General features: G+C 45.9%; 1 protein-coding gene across 2 annotated transcripts in view; it reads left to right on the top strand.

The window, feature by feature from the left end:
- The window catches only part of gbe1b (glucan (1,4-alpha-), branching enzyme 1b), an 82,264-nt gene that overhangs the window by 2,268 nt on the left and 61,851 nt on the right, over window positions 1–18,145 (top strand). Inside the window, exons 2-7 of one of the 2 annotated variants that reach the window (XM_076036794.1) lie at window positions 5,707–5,876; window positions 9,415–9,530; window positions 12,064–12,189; window positions 12,978–13,113; window positions 15,428–15,518; window positions 17,055–17,264. In XM_076036794.1, the coding sequence (XP_075892909.1) occupies window positions 5,707–5,876; window positions 9,415–9,530; window positions 12,064–12,189; window positions 12,978–13,113; window positions 15,428–15,518; window positions 17,055–17,264 (849 nt within the window). Of the gene's footprint in view, window positions 1–5,706; window positions 5,877–9,414; window positions 9,531–10,490; window positions 11,071–12,063; window positions 12,190–12,977; window positions 13,114–15,427; window positions 15,519–17,054; window positions 17,265–18,145 lie in introns of those variants that run through there. The other variant, XM_076036795.1, reaches the window with a different exon arrangement.

Raw genomic sequence — 18,145 nt, 5'->3', positions numbered from 1 at the left:
ACATATAATCAAATGCCAAGATTATCTGAGAGAGCTGCTGTGTGAAATGTGTTTCCTTTATGAGCCGCCGAAGGTTTCAGAGATGCTTGTGTCACCATTATTTTTTTATGCCAATGCTTTCTCTGCAACTTGTCCTAATTCCTTCTAAATTGGGCTAATTCCGTTTTTTTACTGACGGAGATATTCACATGTCAAGGGTATTTTAAATATTCCCACCCAAGAGAGTCAAATGAAATCATTTTATTAGAATCTGTTTTAAAGGGACATTCATTATTGAACATTCTAAATTGTCCGTAGGTGTGCGCGTGAGTGTGAATGGTTGTCTGTGTCTATGTGGCCCTGCGATGAACTGGCGACTTGTCCAGGGTGTCACCCTGCCTTCTCCCTAACACAGCTGGGATAGGCTCCAGCAGACCCCTGTGACCCTGAATAGGAATAAGCGGGTATAGAAGATGAATGAATGCTTTAAAGGGACGTTTTACCTTAAATGGTTAGCAGGGCCTCTTTTTTTTTTTTGTGGCCAAAAAAGAAACGTTGCCTGCCATTCCCTCTGTCATAATGGCAAGGTGAACTGCTCCTTTAATTAGCTTAATGTTAATTAAAAAAAAAAAAAATCTGCTTAGCTAATTAGTTTGTTTGGCGACTCCTCTCTCGCTTTATTCTCTTGTCGCATTTATTACCCAATAGGATGACAAAAAAAACAACCACTGTGATCATTTAATGAGAAATTCTGAACATGACAAAGAGCCGCGTGTTGGCGCGCTGAAATGATTGCGGCACCTCAGAACAGCAGAGGGGAGGAGGCGCTGGGCGGTTAAACGCTTTGACCTTGTGTCTACACTAATCTCATAAAATAAACAGACGCTCTGTGAAAGTCAATAGATGGTGCAGTCGCCATTTTGTTCCCGTTTAACTTTGCTCGGCGTTAATTTGTTTTCATTTGTGTCTTTCTAATTGCCGAGGCATTCGGCTGGAATTTTGAAATTTGATCACCTGAACGGAAAGGGAGCAGTTTGAAAGAGTAGCACAATGACTGAGAAAAAGAAACCCGAAAAACAAGCAAATCTAATGTTGGATCTCTTGTTTTCAAAGGTCAGTGCACAACATGGGATTTTTTTTTCTTTTTTTCCCGTCAAGAAGCTGAGCGGTGCGTAATCCACGCGTTAGATTTTCATCGCGATCGACTCGCTGCTGGTTCGCGCCCAACGCCAAGCCTTAAATCTCTGCTTAGGAGCCGTGTAGTTTAATCCATTTTCCCGACTGTGTCAGATCCTGGCAGGTAATGGACCACCTGTTTGTGTTTTGAAGCACGCGAGCCATGGGCTTTAGCCTCGGCAGAGACACAAGCGTGTCACTTCCATCTCGCACACAGCTTGGGGTTGTTGGGCCTCGGCGAGCCCACGCGGCTCCCAAACACCTGTCGCGCTGATGAAAGTCACACATAGATTGTTTTACATATAGGATCACTAGCGTGGTTAATGTCCGATAAGCTCCCCCGGTGTTTGTCATGCCCGGAGACGGAGCGCTGGTGAAATCAAGAGGTTTCTCCGGGCTCGCTTTGCAGTGGAGAAGCGTCACCGCGGTAGGAATTCTGCGGGTTTATCAGGAAAGACCTATGACCGGCGGCTGATTCTGGGGATTTCGCCATCATGTCAAGGCTCTCGACTGGCCGGCGGTTCATGTTTTGCTGAACTTTGTTTTACAGCCGCCGGGACGCCGCCGGTGGAAGCGAGATCCATTTTGCGAGCCTTCACTTCTAATTGGTCGTTGGGTGGGCAGGATCCTGTTTTGTTTTATCAGGATGCTCCCCCCCACCCCCCGTCCCCCTCCCGCCCCCCGGTGGATTGGCTGGAAACAAGCCGTTGACGTTGCACGCAGGTTGCAGCCCCGGCGAGCGGCGCTCGACTGACGAGCTTCATTATTTACCCTTCCTGTTGCACCGGCTTGCGGGAAGTCCTGCTAGCATTTTCTTTTCCTCCCCGCGGCTTGTGGCACCATGAATCTCTTAAATTGGACGAAATGAAAGTGTCGAGCTATGGGACCCGCCGCTCATTACACAGAAAGGTTTTTTTTTTTTTTTTTTGCAAATATTTCAGCGTGTCATCAGAAATCATTTCCAGAAACGTCACGTCGAGCCTTCAACGGCCTCGGACGTGAAGGAAACATATTTAAAGATGCACTGATGATGGACTTTGAGGCTGCATGTATGTGGCGTGCCACGCCAGTAATGAGCCGACGTACACGCGACTTTGACCACGCGCCGATGGTGTTTGCGCGTTAGAGGTTATTATTTTTAATGAGTGAATCAAACTTCCAAAAACGACCTGTTGTACATTATAATGAGAGAGTGTTTCCTCAGTCTTCTTAAAACGGCGGCTCTGGCAAGCGCTCCTGTATTCCAAGCCAGGGAACAAGCTGAGTATTTTAGCTTTCATCAATCAACCTTTCTGCAAACGTTTGCGCCCCTCTTTAGCATCATTAATGCACTTAGTCAAAGGAACACGGTAATGACTTTATTTGAAAGTCACCTTGCTGCCGGCGAGTATGGAAGCCCTTTAAGTGAGCAGAGATCAGGAGCAGGGTGATTTTATTTTATTTTTTTCACGCAGCCTGTGTCTCTCCAGCCTGTTGTCTGTCCCGACAAGTCTGTGCTTTATCTGTCCCTGTCAGTCACACACAAAGCAGCGGAGCTGAACCCCGCTCTAAATTTAGAGGCCCGATTGTTTAACGGCGAGTGCCTGAGCGGGTCGCAAGGTTCGGCCGCGTTTAAAAGTAGATTAGAGTCATGACTGAAGATTGTGAATTATAATTAAGTGCAGAAATGACATCAGAGGGAGCAGCGAGTGCCACATTAGGTTGGGGTTAATGATTTTTTCCCTCATTCGGAAACATTATGTGGCCTCACAGTGTCTTATAATATTTGAGACCATCCGATATTGCACTCAGACTGGCGGAATATTAGCAATAACCTCGCGCTGGAAGCTGGATCGTTAACATTTCAAGTCTGAAATCTCACCCATCCATCTTGCCAACCTCCCGGAGAAACGGCTCTTGTTCGGTCTTCACGTTCCATCTCAAATCCTCTTTCTTTCAAACAAGGGAACTGTCATGGGGCAAAGATTTTTTTTTCCCCTACGATCCTGTAGGAGGCATTTGAGAGTTTGTAGAGGTGAGCTGAACACTGTGACACAGTATTGAACCCGTCAAGGTTGGATTCATGTTGCCCTTGCACCAGTATGGAACAGCGGCAAATCTGATTGGTCCAAGTCAAAGCGTCTGACAGAGTGTTCATCCAATCACCTTCCAAGTTTTAGCTTCCTTTTCAATATTGCAATTGCTGTAGATGACGACTCTTTGCCATATGTGGCAAAGATCCAAAAGATTTACGTGGAAACCGGTGTAATATCTTGTGGGCATGTAATATATATATTTTTTATTTTTCATGGTCAAAGTTAATTGATATATTGAAACAGAAAATTAATACATTTATACTTAGTCAATACATTAAATTAAACAACCCTCAACCTTCCAACCATTAAACCATTGTTCCAACCACTTTTTTATTTATTTATTTATTTATTTATTTATTTTTAAAGCTAATTTGCATTGGTAGCCCGCCCGGTCCCTCCCTTTCTTAGTTTGGCTCGTCTTGATGTCATTCCAGTACATTTGCAGTGACACAAGATGACCCTTTTGCTTGAATATGCAGCCTCATATCAGCTGTTTTGTGTCTCCGTCAGAAAGAGTATCCGGTGTCAGTGAGGGGAGAGAGAAAGCGGGCGTGTGTGGAGGAATCTCTGGCTGTCCGAGTCCCTGCCCTCTGCTGCAGCCTGTTGGAAGAGCGCTTTATGGCCTGCTGCCCATTAATTCGGCCACATTCAGCCTCTCGCTGGATGCTTGTCGTAAACATTTCGCACGAGGCAAACAGGGCCGGGGTGGGGAGACGTGTGGGTTTCAGGATTTAAGGGAGGGAGGCTGAGGGCTCTGTCCAGCAGAGATTCACTAAGATTGATTTTGCCACTATTTCAGTTGTTAAAAGGTCCGGCTGAAATGAAGGCATCGCATCTCATCTGTGTCGAGTGGTCCAGTGCACCCCCCACCACCTCCACCACACACACACACACACACACACACACACACACCCTTGGTCTAATCTTAAGTGGGAGCAGACAAATGGAGAGATAAGCATTAAATATGTCTCCAAACAGGATTTTGGTTTCCACCTGTGCAGCCTTCTGGAGCTCCTTCCCTCTCCCTTTTTTTTTTCTTTTCATTTTATAATTACAGTCTTAGCCTTAATGCCTTTCAGTGCCACGGCTGCACTGTGAGCGGCGCCCCCTCATGTGCATCCTCCCCCGGTTTCCTCTTGAAAAAGCGACAAAGCAGGCACGGCGCTGGGCAAGCGTCGCTTGGACTTTAAAGGCTTCGGCGAGGGCCGTCTTCCATTCCCCGCACAGCCCACGCTCGCTCGACACAGGGAGCAGCTGCTGAGAAATGGCGCTGTTACTTCAACCCATCATGACTAGCCCCCGGGCATTCACAGGCCAGTCTGAGCTTGGCTTCGGGGCATTGGGGGAGAGTGCACTTAACTCAGCCTTGGTGAAAGACGCTCTCTCTACCTGGGGGAATCTGATATGGACACCAGCTGGCCGCAGGGACCTAAGTGAAATAAATTGCAAAGTAGTTAGTCCATCCTTCCAGGGTTGAAAGTAGCAGGCAGCAATTTTATCTCGCGGGATATGCCGGTGGCCACGCGTTGTGCAGGGAGCTGGGCAGCTCTGCATCACGGGGGCAGCGCCTCAGAGATAATGATGGCACGGGAAAGACGTGTGACACCGCACCACTCGCACTGTGTGCAATCAAATAAACAAGTTTAAAACGGGTTGATATGTTAATCACACTTAAAAAACAGAAACAAAAACAAAAAAACAGTTCCACGTGCAAAGATTTGCTGGTTTTTCACTCTTAAAAAAGAGTGTTTACTCTGAAATGAATTTATAATCATGATCCACTTTTACCCTTGTTGATTTCTCATCAACTGCAATTTGAAACCCAGGATCCCAAAAATGATTATAGGAGACATTATTTACAGCGTTTTCAAGCAGCAAAGTGGAAATGAGCTCTTATTTTCTTTTAAATAAAAAAAAAAATAAGCTCTGATTTTTCATTTTGATCATCTTTGGGATATTAGTGTTTACAGAAACTTGCATCAGACTAAACAAACTGAATCTTTTTCTACTCTGCTTGTTAAGGACTAGGATTTACATTTTATTTATTTATTCCATCAAGCAGAAGGCTGATTTGGCTGTTCTGCTTTTTACAGCAGCATTAGCAGCGTTTCTATGACCCACAGAATTGCGCAAAACCTAAATATCGCAATAAAAACTGGTAACTGGAAACAGCTAAACTTTGAAAAACCTCTCATATGTCGTGAAAGGGTTTTTGCACTCTCATGAGGTAGTTTCTCAGACGTATCAATATAGAGGTATATCGCAAGAATGTCATGGAAACGCACAATTGTACTTTGTCGAAAATTTCAGACATATGTCTTTTATTTTGTGAAAAAAACTGTCATGGAAATGCAGCTGTTGAAACATGAGCGCAAGGTTTTCTGTGGGTCAGGTAAAAGAAATAAAAAAGATACAGACAACATTTGTTGCGCCTTCATCCAGTTTTATGAACTCTGTGCTTGTTTTTGCTGTGAAGGTATGAGCTGCTGCAGAAGCAGCTGTTCCAGCTGGAGCAGGCGGAGGGAGGCTTCGACCAGTTCACGCGCAGCTATAACGCCTTCGGTGTGCAGCGTCGACCCGACAACAGCCTGTTTTTCCAGGAGTGGGCCCCGGCCGCCGAGGCGCTCTTCCTCGCCGGCGACTTCAGTGAGTAGCCCCGTCACCTCATCGGAAAGACGCGTCAGTGGCAGCAGCGGCGGCAAGGCAACAGCTTGACTCCACCGCAGCTCCGCCTCACTTTAATCACCTTCCCGCTCTTACGCAAGCGTTCCGGTCGCTTGAGGATGGCGAAATTCCCCCGCAGCACGGCGCTGAAACGTTCATTTGCTGCTATTAATTCCTAGAAAAATCTTGGTTGGTTTTTCTTTTGCGTCAAGGAAAGCCGATTCCGACAACAGACGGTTTTCCATTGTGTCGGAAGAATAACAAACGAAGAATGAAATGATACATCATCACAGGCGAGTAATGATAGTCTTTGCGCGGCAATAGATCACATTGCTAAACTAAACTGCTTTAATTAAAGTCGCAGACACTGCAGAGACGAAGAAGAAAAGGAGCGGGGGGTGGTGGTGGTGGTGGTGGGGGGGTGGAGGAGGGGAGAGTTTTCGGTGCCCGCAGAGAGGCTGAACGTCTTCATGGTGAATTAAATAAGGAATTTGACATTCATGCACTCTTGAGCACAAAAGGGGGCACAGAAATTAAGAAAAGGCTGAGCGAAGTGCACCGCAAGGGCATCGGCCCGTTTGATCAACCAACCCGGGAGTAGGAAATGTGGAAAATATTGATTACACAGGATAAACTCGCACACTGAGGGAAGTTCTTTTGAATGTGGGAGTGTCTGTTAATATTTTAGCAGCTGGTTATTTCATCATCGCCGGCAAAGTTGTCGAGCGAGTGCAACCTCTGTGATTGCGCTGAAATCTCCGTTCCCCCCGGATTCCAACTTTGAGAGAGATTTCAGGTTAATTTTAAGCGTTATTTTTAGCCGCGGCGCACACTGCAGGGGGACAAATACAAAAAAAAAAAAAGGAAAAAGCCACAATAATATTTATTTTCATCGTCGCTGAGAAGATTAAATGAGACTCGCTTTCATCTGGCGAGTAGACAAGCAAAGGAGCTGATGCCACTTGTGTCATATTTTTTCCGTCTCATATGCCTTTTCTTCTTTTATCAAATGCAGAATATAAATGAGCTTCGCTTCAATACACTCACCATTAGTGTTCGTGATGATATACAGCACTGTTGTGTGGAAAAAGTGTCTCCTATGTCACAGCAAGTACCGAGAACAAATACGTGAGAGGATCTTAAGCAACGAGAATACTGGTGTCATAATGTCTGCTGCAAACAGTTTGCTCTACATAAAGCAGCACACTGTACCACAGCCATCCTGAGCTGACTGGCTGACCCCTGCAGGTGGCATTTATGATAACAGCGACACCCCGAGATGAATCCCGTTTGCCAAACCAATCCTTTTTATCAATTTGTTTACAGTCCTCCCACATTTCTGTCACCGTTGGTCCTTCGCTGCCGCTTCTCCTCCACTTTCTTTCCCCCTTTTTTAATTATCCTCCCCGTACCTGGGTCGGCGGCTCAATCTCGGCATTCAATTCTGTAAAGAGATTGCATTTTGACATCCCCCAGTCATAATGCTTGATTCCGATTTCATAGCGAACGTGGAAACGACCCCGACGGAGCTTCTCACGAATGTGGCAGGTCTGATTTATTATGCACTGATATTTTTGTCAGTGGAGTTTTTTTTAAGAGAAGAGGGACAAATAAATAGTCAATTTCAAAAAAAAGAAAAAAAAGAAAAAAGGAAAAGTCAGAAAAAAATCTTTGGAAAAGTGTCGCTGATGTTCCCGGTCACCTCTGGAGTGTCTCGTCTGGTTCATTTTCCATCTGGCTGTTGCGTTTCCTCATGAATAGCAAGCAGATATGGATTACTGAGCAAAAACCAACGACTTAAATTGGCATGCCAGGGTGGCTGCTTTGTAATAAATGTTTTGTGTACTAATGTATTCCTGTCAGTCACTGACAATGGCTATGTGCTATCAGCAGGTTAGGAATGTAATGCCTCTCCGCCGCGCCCTCAGATACCGTTCAATGAGCGGCAAAGTGGTATATTATCAGTTTTTCCTTAAGATGGCCGAACCCGCGGCTCCGCTGGCTGCAGCGAGAAGGCAGCAGCAGGACGCAGTAGATCAGCGCCGAGCACAAAAACAACAAGAGAGCGTCGTGAGGAGGGACAGAGAGGCAGATCGTGTGAAGACGGATGAGGGGTGGGGTGTGGGGGGTTACCCTGACCACTGGGGGATAGAAAATCGCACTGGTTTTGGCAGGAGGCAAAGTGTCAACAGTGTTGTGACTTGAAAATAAATAGCAGCTGCTAATCAATTAATGCTGCCATGTCCATCCATGGCATCATGTGACGTTGTGAGATTTGGAAAATCTAAATCGTGGGCGTCGTTTTGACGGGACTCTATTTCACTATGAAAGAGGATGAGGGCCACAAGAAGACAAAAAAATATTACAGAAAGGAGATTTTTATTTAAGTTTTCATTTTGAGTGTCAAGTAGAAATTTCATGAATAAAGTCAAAATTTTGTGAATGTAAACAACATAAAAAAGACCAAATTTTGTGAATAAAGTCGACGTTAAAAAAGACGAAGTTTCGTGAATAAAGTAGAAATTTCACGAATAAAGAGGAAATTTCGAGATTAATGATGAATCAATTTATGGCAGTCACGCACCTTCGTCACTTGACAACGTGTCTTCTGTTAAAAGGTTAAAAGGTCCCAGTGATTGTCACATCCCAAAGGATGCGAAATAATTTGTCCTCTGCATTTTACCCATCATCCCCTGAGGGAGCGGTGGGCAGCAGCGGTGCCATGCCCAGGAATCATTGGGTGATCTAACCCCCCCAAGCCCAAGTCCAACCCAGAATACTGAGTGCCAAGCAGAGAGGCAATGGGAACCATCTGTACAGTCTTTGGTATGACCCGGCCGGGGATTGAACCCACAACCTACCAGTCTCAGGGCGGACACTCTACCACAACTTGTGAAATTGCACTTGGGTAATTGGGTTTTGTAACAGGGAAATCCTTGCTCGTCGAGCACTCAAACAAAGTGTGGTAATAAGTATTAGGACACTGAAAAGACTGTGTCAAACTTTACGCCTGTTCAGGAGAAAAAAACGGACAAACTTGGAGGAGGTTACCCACAAAGTTCACCCACAGTTATTAGGAAACTGTCGAAAACGGAAGTAAGGACTCCACTCGACTTCCGTGCAGAGCTGTTCGGCATTTTGACATTTTGACTTACTTCACGTTGACATTAATTGCAAAATTTTGGTTTTATTCACAAAATTTCGTCCTTTTTATGTCACCTTAATTCTCAAAAGTTTGACTTTATTCTCAAATTGGAAACTTGAAAAAAAAAAAAACGTTTTTTTTTTTTTTTTTCTCTTCTTGTGGCCCTAATTCTCTTCAGTAATGTCACCGCTAGAATGTCACAGTTGCACATGCACCAAAACAAACTGCCTCGCTGCAGGTCCTTAACTGAGCAAACGAGGATATAATCTAACCGTCACTTACCAGCCTACAGTAAACAATCCACCTGACTCTGGATGAGGAGCTTATATTTAACTTTAAAAACCTTCCTCTGTTTCCCACCACCCACCACCACAGACGGCTGGAACAAGTTCTCCCACCCCTACACCAAGAAGGAGTTCGGCAAGTGGGAGCTGATCCTGCCGCCCAAGTATGACAAGACGGCGGCTGTGGATCACAACACCAAACTCAAGGTAGAGAACAAAAAAACATCTTCATACCTGCTTTTTTTTTTCACGGCCCTCGGAAAGGTGTGACCGCGCTGCCGCTGCGACGGCTTGTCAACGCGATGCACCTGGGAGAACCCCCCCCCCCCACCACCCGCCATGTGCGACAGACCGCGCGAGAGGCTGGCACGCGGCTGTCAACAACATGCCGCACTCGCAGCGTGAGCTCGGGGGAGGGGCTGCTGTAGATACACCTGAGGAGCCTGGCTGATGGATTCTATAGCCCCCCCCCCCGCCCCCATCCTCCCCCGCAGGACGTATTGTGCAGAGCCCCGGCAACGCGGCGTGAATGGATGATTGGTTTTTACCTGCCGGTAAATAATTCATTGGGAGGTAAACGTAAAAAGATGCTCCCCCCTCCTCAGCCCCCCCCCCCCCATTATGCATTGTCTCCCAAGCGCGGCGGCGTCAGTGTTTCTGGGTGAGAAATAATCCCCGGGACGAGACGCCAGCGCGGAGGGAATGGATGGCGAGCGAGAGCTCGGCCGCCATCTCAACCTGGTGGAAGCGGGTCGCTCGCTGCCGCAATCCCCCCCCGCCCCCCCCACGCCCCCACACCCCCCTCTCTGCCCCCGGACAGGCTGCCCGGCTCCCATTGTCGGCCCGAGGTCAGTCTAAGGACGATAAGAAGCAGATGGAAACGCTGGCACATGGCCTCTCTCCTCGTGCGCGCCCCTCCACCGCCCCCCGCCCCCCCCTCCGCCGCCGCCTGTGAATGGCTCTCTCGCTGTGAGCGCCACATTAGAATTAGTTCCACAGCACTCCCTCGTGGAAGCGCAAGCCCGGCACCGATCACTCCTGTGTGTGTGTGTGTGTGTGTGTGTGTGTGTGTTTGTGTGTGTGTGTGTGTGTGTGTGTGTGTGTGTGTGTGTGTGTGTGTGTGTGTGTGTGTGTGTGGGGAGAGCGGCTTACCCTCCCGGGCCCCTTTGTTCAGGGGCCCAATTTCCCTCCATAAACAAGCGGTGCTCTTTTGAGGCGACGCCGTTCGCGTCGAGCCCTTTGTGATAAGAGTTTTCGCGAGGCGGCGGAGGTGCGGACCAAAGCGCCCGCCAGCCGATCAAACGCCACTTTTTTTTTTCTCTCTCTCTCTCTTCTCCTCGTCCCACTCTTCACTTGTTTTTCTGCTCGCGCGACGTCTCATCCTGCCCCGGCGGGTCTGATATTTCTCCTTTAATGCGGCCCCAACGCCGGCCAAATTGTCTTGAAGGGCCGCCGCTCCATCAGCCTTTATGCCGGTCCACTTATCCAACTATCTTTTCCTAATCCCATCAACTTTGAAGCGTGTCCTGAGGGGGGGGGGAGCCGGGCAGCTAACCCCCAGGTGGCGCCGCCGTAATGAAAAAGGCCCAGAGGGGGGTCTGGCCGACGGCTCGCAGGCAGGTGGCATCGGAACAGTCATTACTTCACAACAGAAGCCAAAATGATTTGGGTTCTAATGCTCCACTTCTGCAGGGGCGAAAGGAGAAAAAAAAAAAGTAACAAAAAAACCCACCCGGGCGAACAGAGGGTGAGTAACATTACCGGATCGATTTCTTGGTGGGCTTTTTCAACACCTCATGCTGCTTTTCGCCTTTCTTATTTGACTGATGGAGGCACAGCAACTCGTCAGTTAGGTCTCCAAACTGCACTGGACTGACCCCCTTCCGGCCCTCAATTGCAGCCATAATGGATGAGAGGCGAAAGAATAATGATTCAGATTTCCCATTTGTCATAATTGCTCTCCTTTTTTTTTTTTAAAGGCGGGCCAGCAGCAAGGCTGCGCTGCAACCAAGTCGAGGGTTTGCTCGCTGAAAAATAAATAAAGCCACGTAATTATTATTATTGAATCCACATTGATGACTGGCACTGTGACTTTTTACTGTCTGCACTTTTGTGCTCAGTGTGTCACGCAATTTATTTTTTTAATGCTTGAAAGAGAGGCTGCAAGTCTTTACGTTGAGAGATGGGAAGTGTTGTGGTCCTCTATATTTATCTGCTCCTTCTCTTTGTAATGTTGAGTTTTGCAACTTTTGTGGACAGGCCTCTCAAACTAAAAGCTTGTTGTTCCAATTTAACTGAGCCGATTTTGTACTTTTCAGCCCTTGTGTTGTTGTTACACATGTACTTTTTTTCCTTTCTCTTTTTCCTGAAGGATTCAGTTTTGTACAATTTCATCCTGATCTAAAGTGTCTGTTTGTTGAATAATATGATTTCTTTTCCCTCTCTGCCATTTTTTTTTTATAACAACAATACTCTGCTCCAGATTTACTTCACTGCCTGGCTTATGATCCAATACACAGAAACATTATGAATGTGTACGTGAATGTTTTTCTGGAATGACCATGTGGTAATTACAGTCGGCTATTAATGTTCTGACAAAGTCGGCATTATTTCCTCACATACAAAAGCTGAGATGTCCATCACTGTGTGTATTGTCCCTCTGCGAATAGATGTATAGATGCATTGGCAGATGGAGAGACGGATTCAGACTCAATTCAACCCATCTGTCCTATTTTTCCAGGTCGTAGTCCATACCATTGAGGGTGAGCGCCTGTATCGGATATCGCCATGGGCGAAATATGTGACCCGGGATGAGAAGTCGGTGATATACGACTGGGTTCACTACGATCCTCCACACCCATATATTGTAAGTTGCTCTATTTGCTGGCTTAAATTATTAAAAACTTCCAGCAACTTCTTGCTAGTAAGCACTGGTGTTGTTTGCATCAGTGTGCTGCAATAAGAGAGGTCCAAAAAAATAATGCTAAACAACACAAATTAATTATGGATCTCACAATGTTTGCTGCCTTAATCTATTTAACATTAATATCGTTTAGTTTTCTCATTTTTGCGTTTAAGGCACACAAGACTGTGCAGCGTAGATTAATCTTAATTGGTGTTTTTAATGATTAAAATCACATTAAAAAACAGTTTCATACCACTTTTTTTATTTGCAAATATTTTCCACCAGTTGTGAGGTTTCTGCCGAACTCCACTCTAAAACTAAATGGTTTTTAATTAATTTTGCCGCACTATCTCCTACTTTACATATTTACCAGCTCGCCGTCTTTATCGCTGGCTATTTGGCGCCGTGTTAATTGAAGGGGCCCCTCTCACTGGCACTACATTAGCTCCATTTGCAAGTGTCTTAATCATGTACTTCAGAATGATGCTTTCAGACAGCCTGGAGGGTAGACGCCACATGGCCAGCTCTGTCCAAAAAAAAACCCCCAAAAAATCCCTCAGATTGTTTAACTACAAAAAAAAAAATCAAGGATCTTTTAATATTGAACGTGCACAGAAACATTGTCAGCCACTGTGTGAAGACACCGCTGGAGGAGAAAAAAAAAAAAACCCACACTGTTACCTCTTACAAAAAAAATTAAAAAGAAGGTCTGTGTTTTTCAAGAAAAGTCGTTTCTTTCCCTCCCCCAGCATATTCATCCACGGCCGAAGAAGCCCTCCAGCCTGAGGATATACGAGGCCCACGTCGGCATCGCGTCACCTGAGCCCAAGATCGCCTCGTACACCAATTTCACAGTCAACGTGCTGCCTCGTATCAAAGACCTGGGTAAGACGCCGCTCGCTCTCACTCACCGTCACTCAGGGACAAGATGGAGGTGGATCGTTCAGACTGATGTACACTAGTGATGACTGATGTACACGAGCAGTCAAAAGTTTGGACTCGCCCTGTGAAGTTAATGTCTTTTCTTTCATTCTCATGACTAATGACATTGCAATTTCTCACTGAAGGCATCAAAGCTACGTATGAACACACATGGAATTATGTAGGAAACAATAAAAGTGTAAAATAACTCAAAGATGTTTTATTATTTAAATTCTTCAATATAGCCACCGTTCATAAAAGAGCATATTTAGTTGTTTGACGTGTTTTTCTTTTCTGCATAATTACATATCTTGCTCATGTATCGCTCTGTAGTGTAGAAAGAAAACAAAAATGCATAAGAAGGTGTGTCCAAACTTTTGACACGTGGTGTATGTACAGTACAGAATATAGTTTAAAGCTATCAGTGTGGACTGGATGGCAAGATTAAATGAAAGAAAATGTGTCTTTACCTCAGCCACCAGTAAAAATGTAGTTATTGTAAAATATTTGTGGGAAAACGTTTTTTTGTGTTTCAAAAGGTGTGGTTGCATCAAGAAGAGACAAACAATTGCGAATGATTTTATTTTGTATAAAACAAATACCAAATGCTTTCGCATGCCATGGATGTGTGTCAAGTTGCAGTACCTCGCTGAAAGATCCGGTTGTGACCTGGGCGGAGCAAGCGCGCGTGCAGAAGGGAGGGGCGGCGGCGTGTGTGGTGGGTGACTCTAGGAAGAAAAAAAATTGCACTCTGAGACTTTGGAGTGACTCTTAATCCGGCGTATCACAAATGCATGGGGTGTCCAATGTCTTTTCTCCACCGCGGTGCACCGCTCCAAAACCCAATCACATGTGTCGGGCTTCTTTTCGGTTTGGCTGGCTGGCGGGTTGGACTCCCTCTGCACAGCTCTCTATAGCGGCCAGTCAATATTATATCCACTGGCATGACCCCGAGGGAAGATGGGATATTTGACGGTGTTTGTCAAGAAGAATGTGCAGAGTTCCAAAAAAAAAAAAGCGCAGACTTGTTTATGTGCGTGTGGCTGCAGACGGGGGACAATCTCCCTGCACTTTGCCGGAATCTGTCTGTCACACAGTGAGATTGACAACACACAGCCGCCATAGAATTGTAAAGACAGCCTTCGTTTAGACTTCAATGGCTGCTGCCGCTCTTCCCTTTTGAATTGCACGCGGCCCCGTCCGCATTATATCAGATCGTAATTTGCCGGCTTTGTTTGAAGTTCGAAGGGACTGGAGTGTACCGCGAGTGACGCGACCTTCAGCGCGCACGCCCATGATAAAATAGTCATGCCCGCAGAGTGATGTGGATTCAAAATGGAAGTGTGGTTGCATGTTTTTTTAAATAAACTAGGGAGGCAAATGAGGTCGCGGCAGCAGAGAAACACATTTCAAAATTAATTTTTAAGCAAAAAAAAACTTTGCCCCAGGATTATTTTTTTTTCTGCTTTTTGTTTTCTGTTTATTTTTTTTCCTGAAAATCTGAAACACCCCCCCCCTCATTACCACATTTGCAAACAGCTCAGGTTTGTGGCAAGTTTTACCTCAATAACGCATTTAAATAATAATAGTAATAACTTCAACCTAAAGGAGCAGAATTCTGCATCCTGGATTTTGAAGGTACTAGGAGGGCATTATTTGGCATTCAAACACATATGCCTATTAAACACACACTCGCACAAACACACATACACACACATTATCAGTGAACCCACCTGCAGCAGCTGTGGGAATGTGCACAATGGGATTTTCTAGGATGCTAAACTGCGCTGTCTCCAGCGCAAGCTGTCTCTTCCTGCTATTTCTGTTCCTTAATATTGAAAAAAGCATGTGTGTGTGTGTGCCTGCTTGTGTGAATTTCAAAAGCGCGTTGTTCCCTTATTCATGGAGGCAGTTTGCAGCGGTGGCGGCGCAGTGCCGTACATGACCTTCTGACTCTGATGGCCGGTGTTTCCCTGTAGCCTCCGCATCGCTTTGCATCAACGGAGCGGGTCGTGGGGGGAAAAATGCCCAGAGCTCACACGCTCAGCACAACACAGGCGGGTCAAACGGCGCCGACGTGAGACGTTTGCGGAACATCTCGTATCCGAACGGACGCGTTGATATTAGCGGAAATCTTCAAAGATGTGTGAAAAGGAGTCGTAAGAAAAGAGAAGAAGAGGTCTACAAGCCTGGGTTGCACTTTAAGCTGTAAGCGCGGATCCTGAGAAATTGTAAAGAATATCTCGTTAATTACATTCATTTGTGATTTTGCCTCCAGGTTACAACTGCATTCAACTCATGGCCGTCATGGAACATGCCTACTATGCAAGCTTTGGCTACCAGATAACAAGCTTCTTCGCTGCCTCCAGGTAAAAGCCTTGTCAGTTTTGCATAATGACTTTCCCGGAGTCTTGTAGGTGTTCTCGCCCGCTGTGGTCACCTGTCTTTGTCCTTGTGTTCCGTTTTTTTTTTTTTATATGTATATGACTACCTGTCACTCTGTTGTCTCTGCCTTAGGTATTGATTGAGGTGGAAAAAAATGTATGGATGCAGCCTGGGCGTATATTCACATATTGAAATAATGTGGCAGAAAAGAGATAATGATGTTGGTGTTGCATTGCCGGAAGGGATGAACGCCTTCTTCAATGGAACTAAAGGCTGCAGGAGATGTTTGAAGCGTGAATCTTGAATATCTTGAAGAATCTTGAATATACAATATTTAATATAAGCCTAAATGGACCAGGACTCACCAAATCAATGGTGGATTATGTTCATAAAATCTTTTATTTACTCCACCGCCTCGCCTATTGTTGTTTACAAAGATGAAATGAAGTGGCCAACTGTATCCTTGGTAAGAAAAGAAAATAGCCACTTGGAGAGTAAGGGCAGGCTGTACATAAATATGGACAAGTGGAGGCACTTATCTTTTTCAGACATTTTAGCCTCCTGGCTTAGAGCAGAGCGCGGCCCCAAAAAGTGAAACGTATGCAGTGTAATTTCACCCATGATTGATCTCTCGGTGTCATTTAAAACCTGAGCGATTTGTTGCAGGAAGTGGGGTAATGCTGTTGCACGATATGTCCTGTTTTGCAACGGAGTTGATCGAGTGATAGCCAGAAGGACAGAGAGGACGTTCCATCCAATAAAGTGTGTTTTGCACGCCCACTATTTCTCTGGCGTGAATGTAATTTTTAAGTTTTTTTTTTCCCGTCCCTCCTGCCACTAGAGGCCCCAAAACAGATCTCATATTACTGAAATATAGACAAACAAACAAAATCTGTTGATGAAATGGAATGTCTTCCGTTAAATTATGCTAAAATTGTTAGTAATTATATGCTGATTATTGTGTGTTGTGATTATTCTGTATAATTACTTATTATTATGCACTTGCGCTTAACAGGTATTTTATTATTGTCCAGCCATCCATCCATTTTTAATACCCGCTTATTCCTGAGCTCAGGGTCTTGGGGGTCTGCTGGAGCCTCTCCCAGCTGTCATAGGGCAAAGGCAGCGTGACTCCCTTGATGACAAGTCGCCAGCTCATTACAGGGCCACATAGAGACAAACAAAGACAAACAACCAGTCGCACTCAGAGGACAATTTAGAGTTCCCAATTCATCTCAAATGCATGTTTTTTGGACTGTGGGTGGAAGCTGGAGAACCCGGAGAGAACCCAGGCAGACACAGGGAGAACATGCAAACTCCACATAGCCCAGGCCCAGAATTGAACCCACAATCTTCTTGCTGTGCTTGCTCGCCCCATTTTCTGAGTGTGTTTTACCCTGAAGTAAAAAAAAAAAATCACTTTGAACAGGCCAATAAATCGAATGCAGGCTTTCTGTGACTCTTGAGTTTGTGTGCTCTAAGGTTGCCGCCCTCTGTCTTTCCTTGCGTGTGTCTTCCAGCCGCTACGGCACCCCCGACGAGCTGAAGCAGCTGATCGACGTGGCCCACTCCATGGGCATTGTGGTGCTGCTGGACGTGGTGCACAGCCACGCCTCCAAGAACACGGAGGACGGCCTGAACCGCTTCGACGGCTCCGACTCCTGCTTCTTCCACTCTCCGCCCAGAGGCGTGCACTCCTTGTGGGACAGCCGCCTCTTCAACTACTCCAGGTACCGGGCCGCACTGCCGCCGTATCCGTCGGGGGGGTTTGCGTATTAGGGTGCGTCCGTCGGGACAACGCCGGGAAAATTATCGCCCAGTCGCCCTCAGCGCCTTAAATCAAGACATTAACAACGCCGGCTGTATCCTTTTAACTAATCGCACAGCGCTGGCGTTAATGTATGCAGTGCAGCCATGCATAGGCTGTTTGTAGGTGTGCACCGATGCTTATGATTAAGGCATGATTTTTCACATCTGATGCAAACGGAATTGAACGTCGTCGGTTTCATCGCTCCATCAACAAGGTGATAAAAGCTGCTGCAGTAGTAAACACCATCCCACAGCAGGCGCGAGAGCAGCAAAGAGTGTTTTTATTTATTTATTTTTTGACGCAGATTCGAGCCGCGTAATTACACCCGCGTGCGGCTGCCTCACGGATCTTTCCCCCCAGCGGTCTGAAGTTTGCCGTGGCTCTCGGATTTGGACTCAAACGTCAGGAGGAAAAGAGGAAGAAGGAGCGAGGTCGGCCACGTCTGCGTCACTAACGCAAACGTTTACCTTTTGAAAATGAGGTTGATAAACGACTCGAGTCGCCTGAGAAATGTAAAAAGGCGCCATACACGCGGACTGATTAATGAGCCCACACTTTATATTATTCCCGGCGATCTGATAGGACATTATGCGCTTGAAGGTCAAAGGCACGTTCGGAAAATGACAGACAGCGTCTCTCCTCGACAAAAGATATGGAAAGAAATAAAATAAAAAAATCTTAAATGGGCGCGCTGTTGGGCCTCGTTATTAATCTCATATTCCCGAGGCGTAAAATGGCCTATTAACGGTGGAATCGGAGTTTCCTCGAATGCGTTTGATTTTTTTTTTACCTTCTCAACAG

This window comes from Nelusetta ayraudi, unplaced genomic scaffold (genome assembly GCF_046127955.1).
Source record: "Nelusetta ayraudi isolate G7.1 ecotype Tasmania unplaced genomic scaffold, CSIRO-AGI_Nayr_v1 ptg000048l, whole genome shotgun sequence".
In the NCBI taxonomy this organism is placed as follows: Eukaryota; Metazoa; Chordata; class Actinopteri; order Tetraodontiformes; family Monacanthidae; genus Nelusetta; species Nelusetta ayraudi.
Note: the sequence above shows the minus strand (reverse complement) of the source record. Positions and strands in the feature narration are given on the sequence as shown.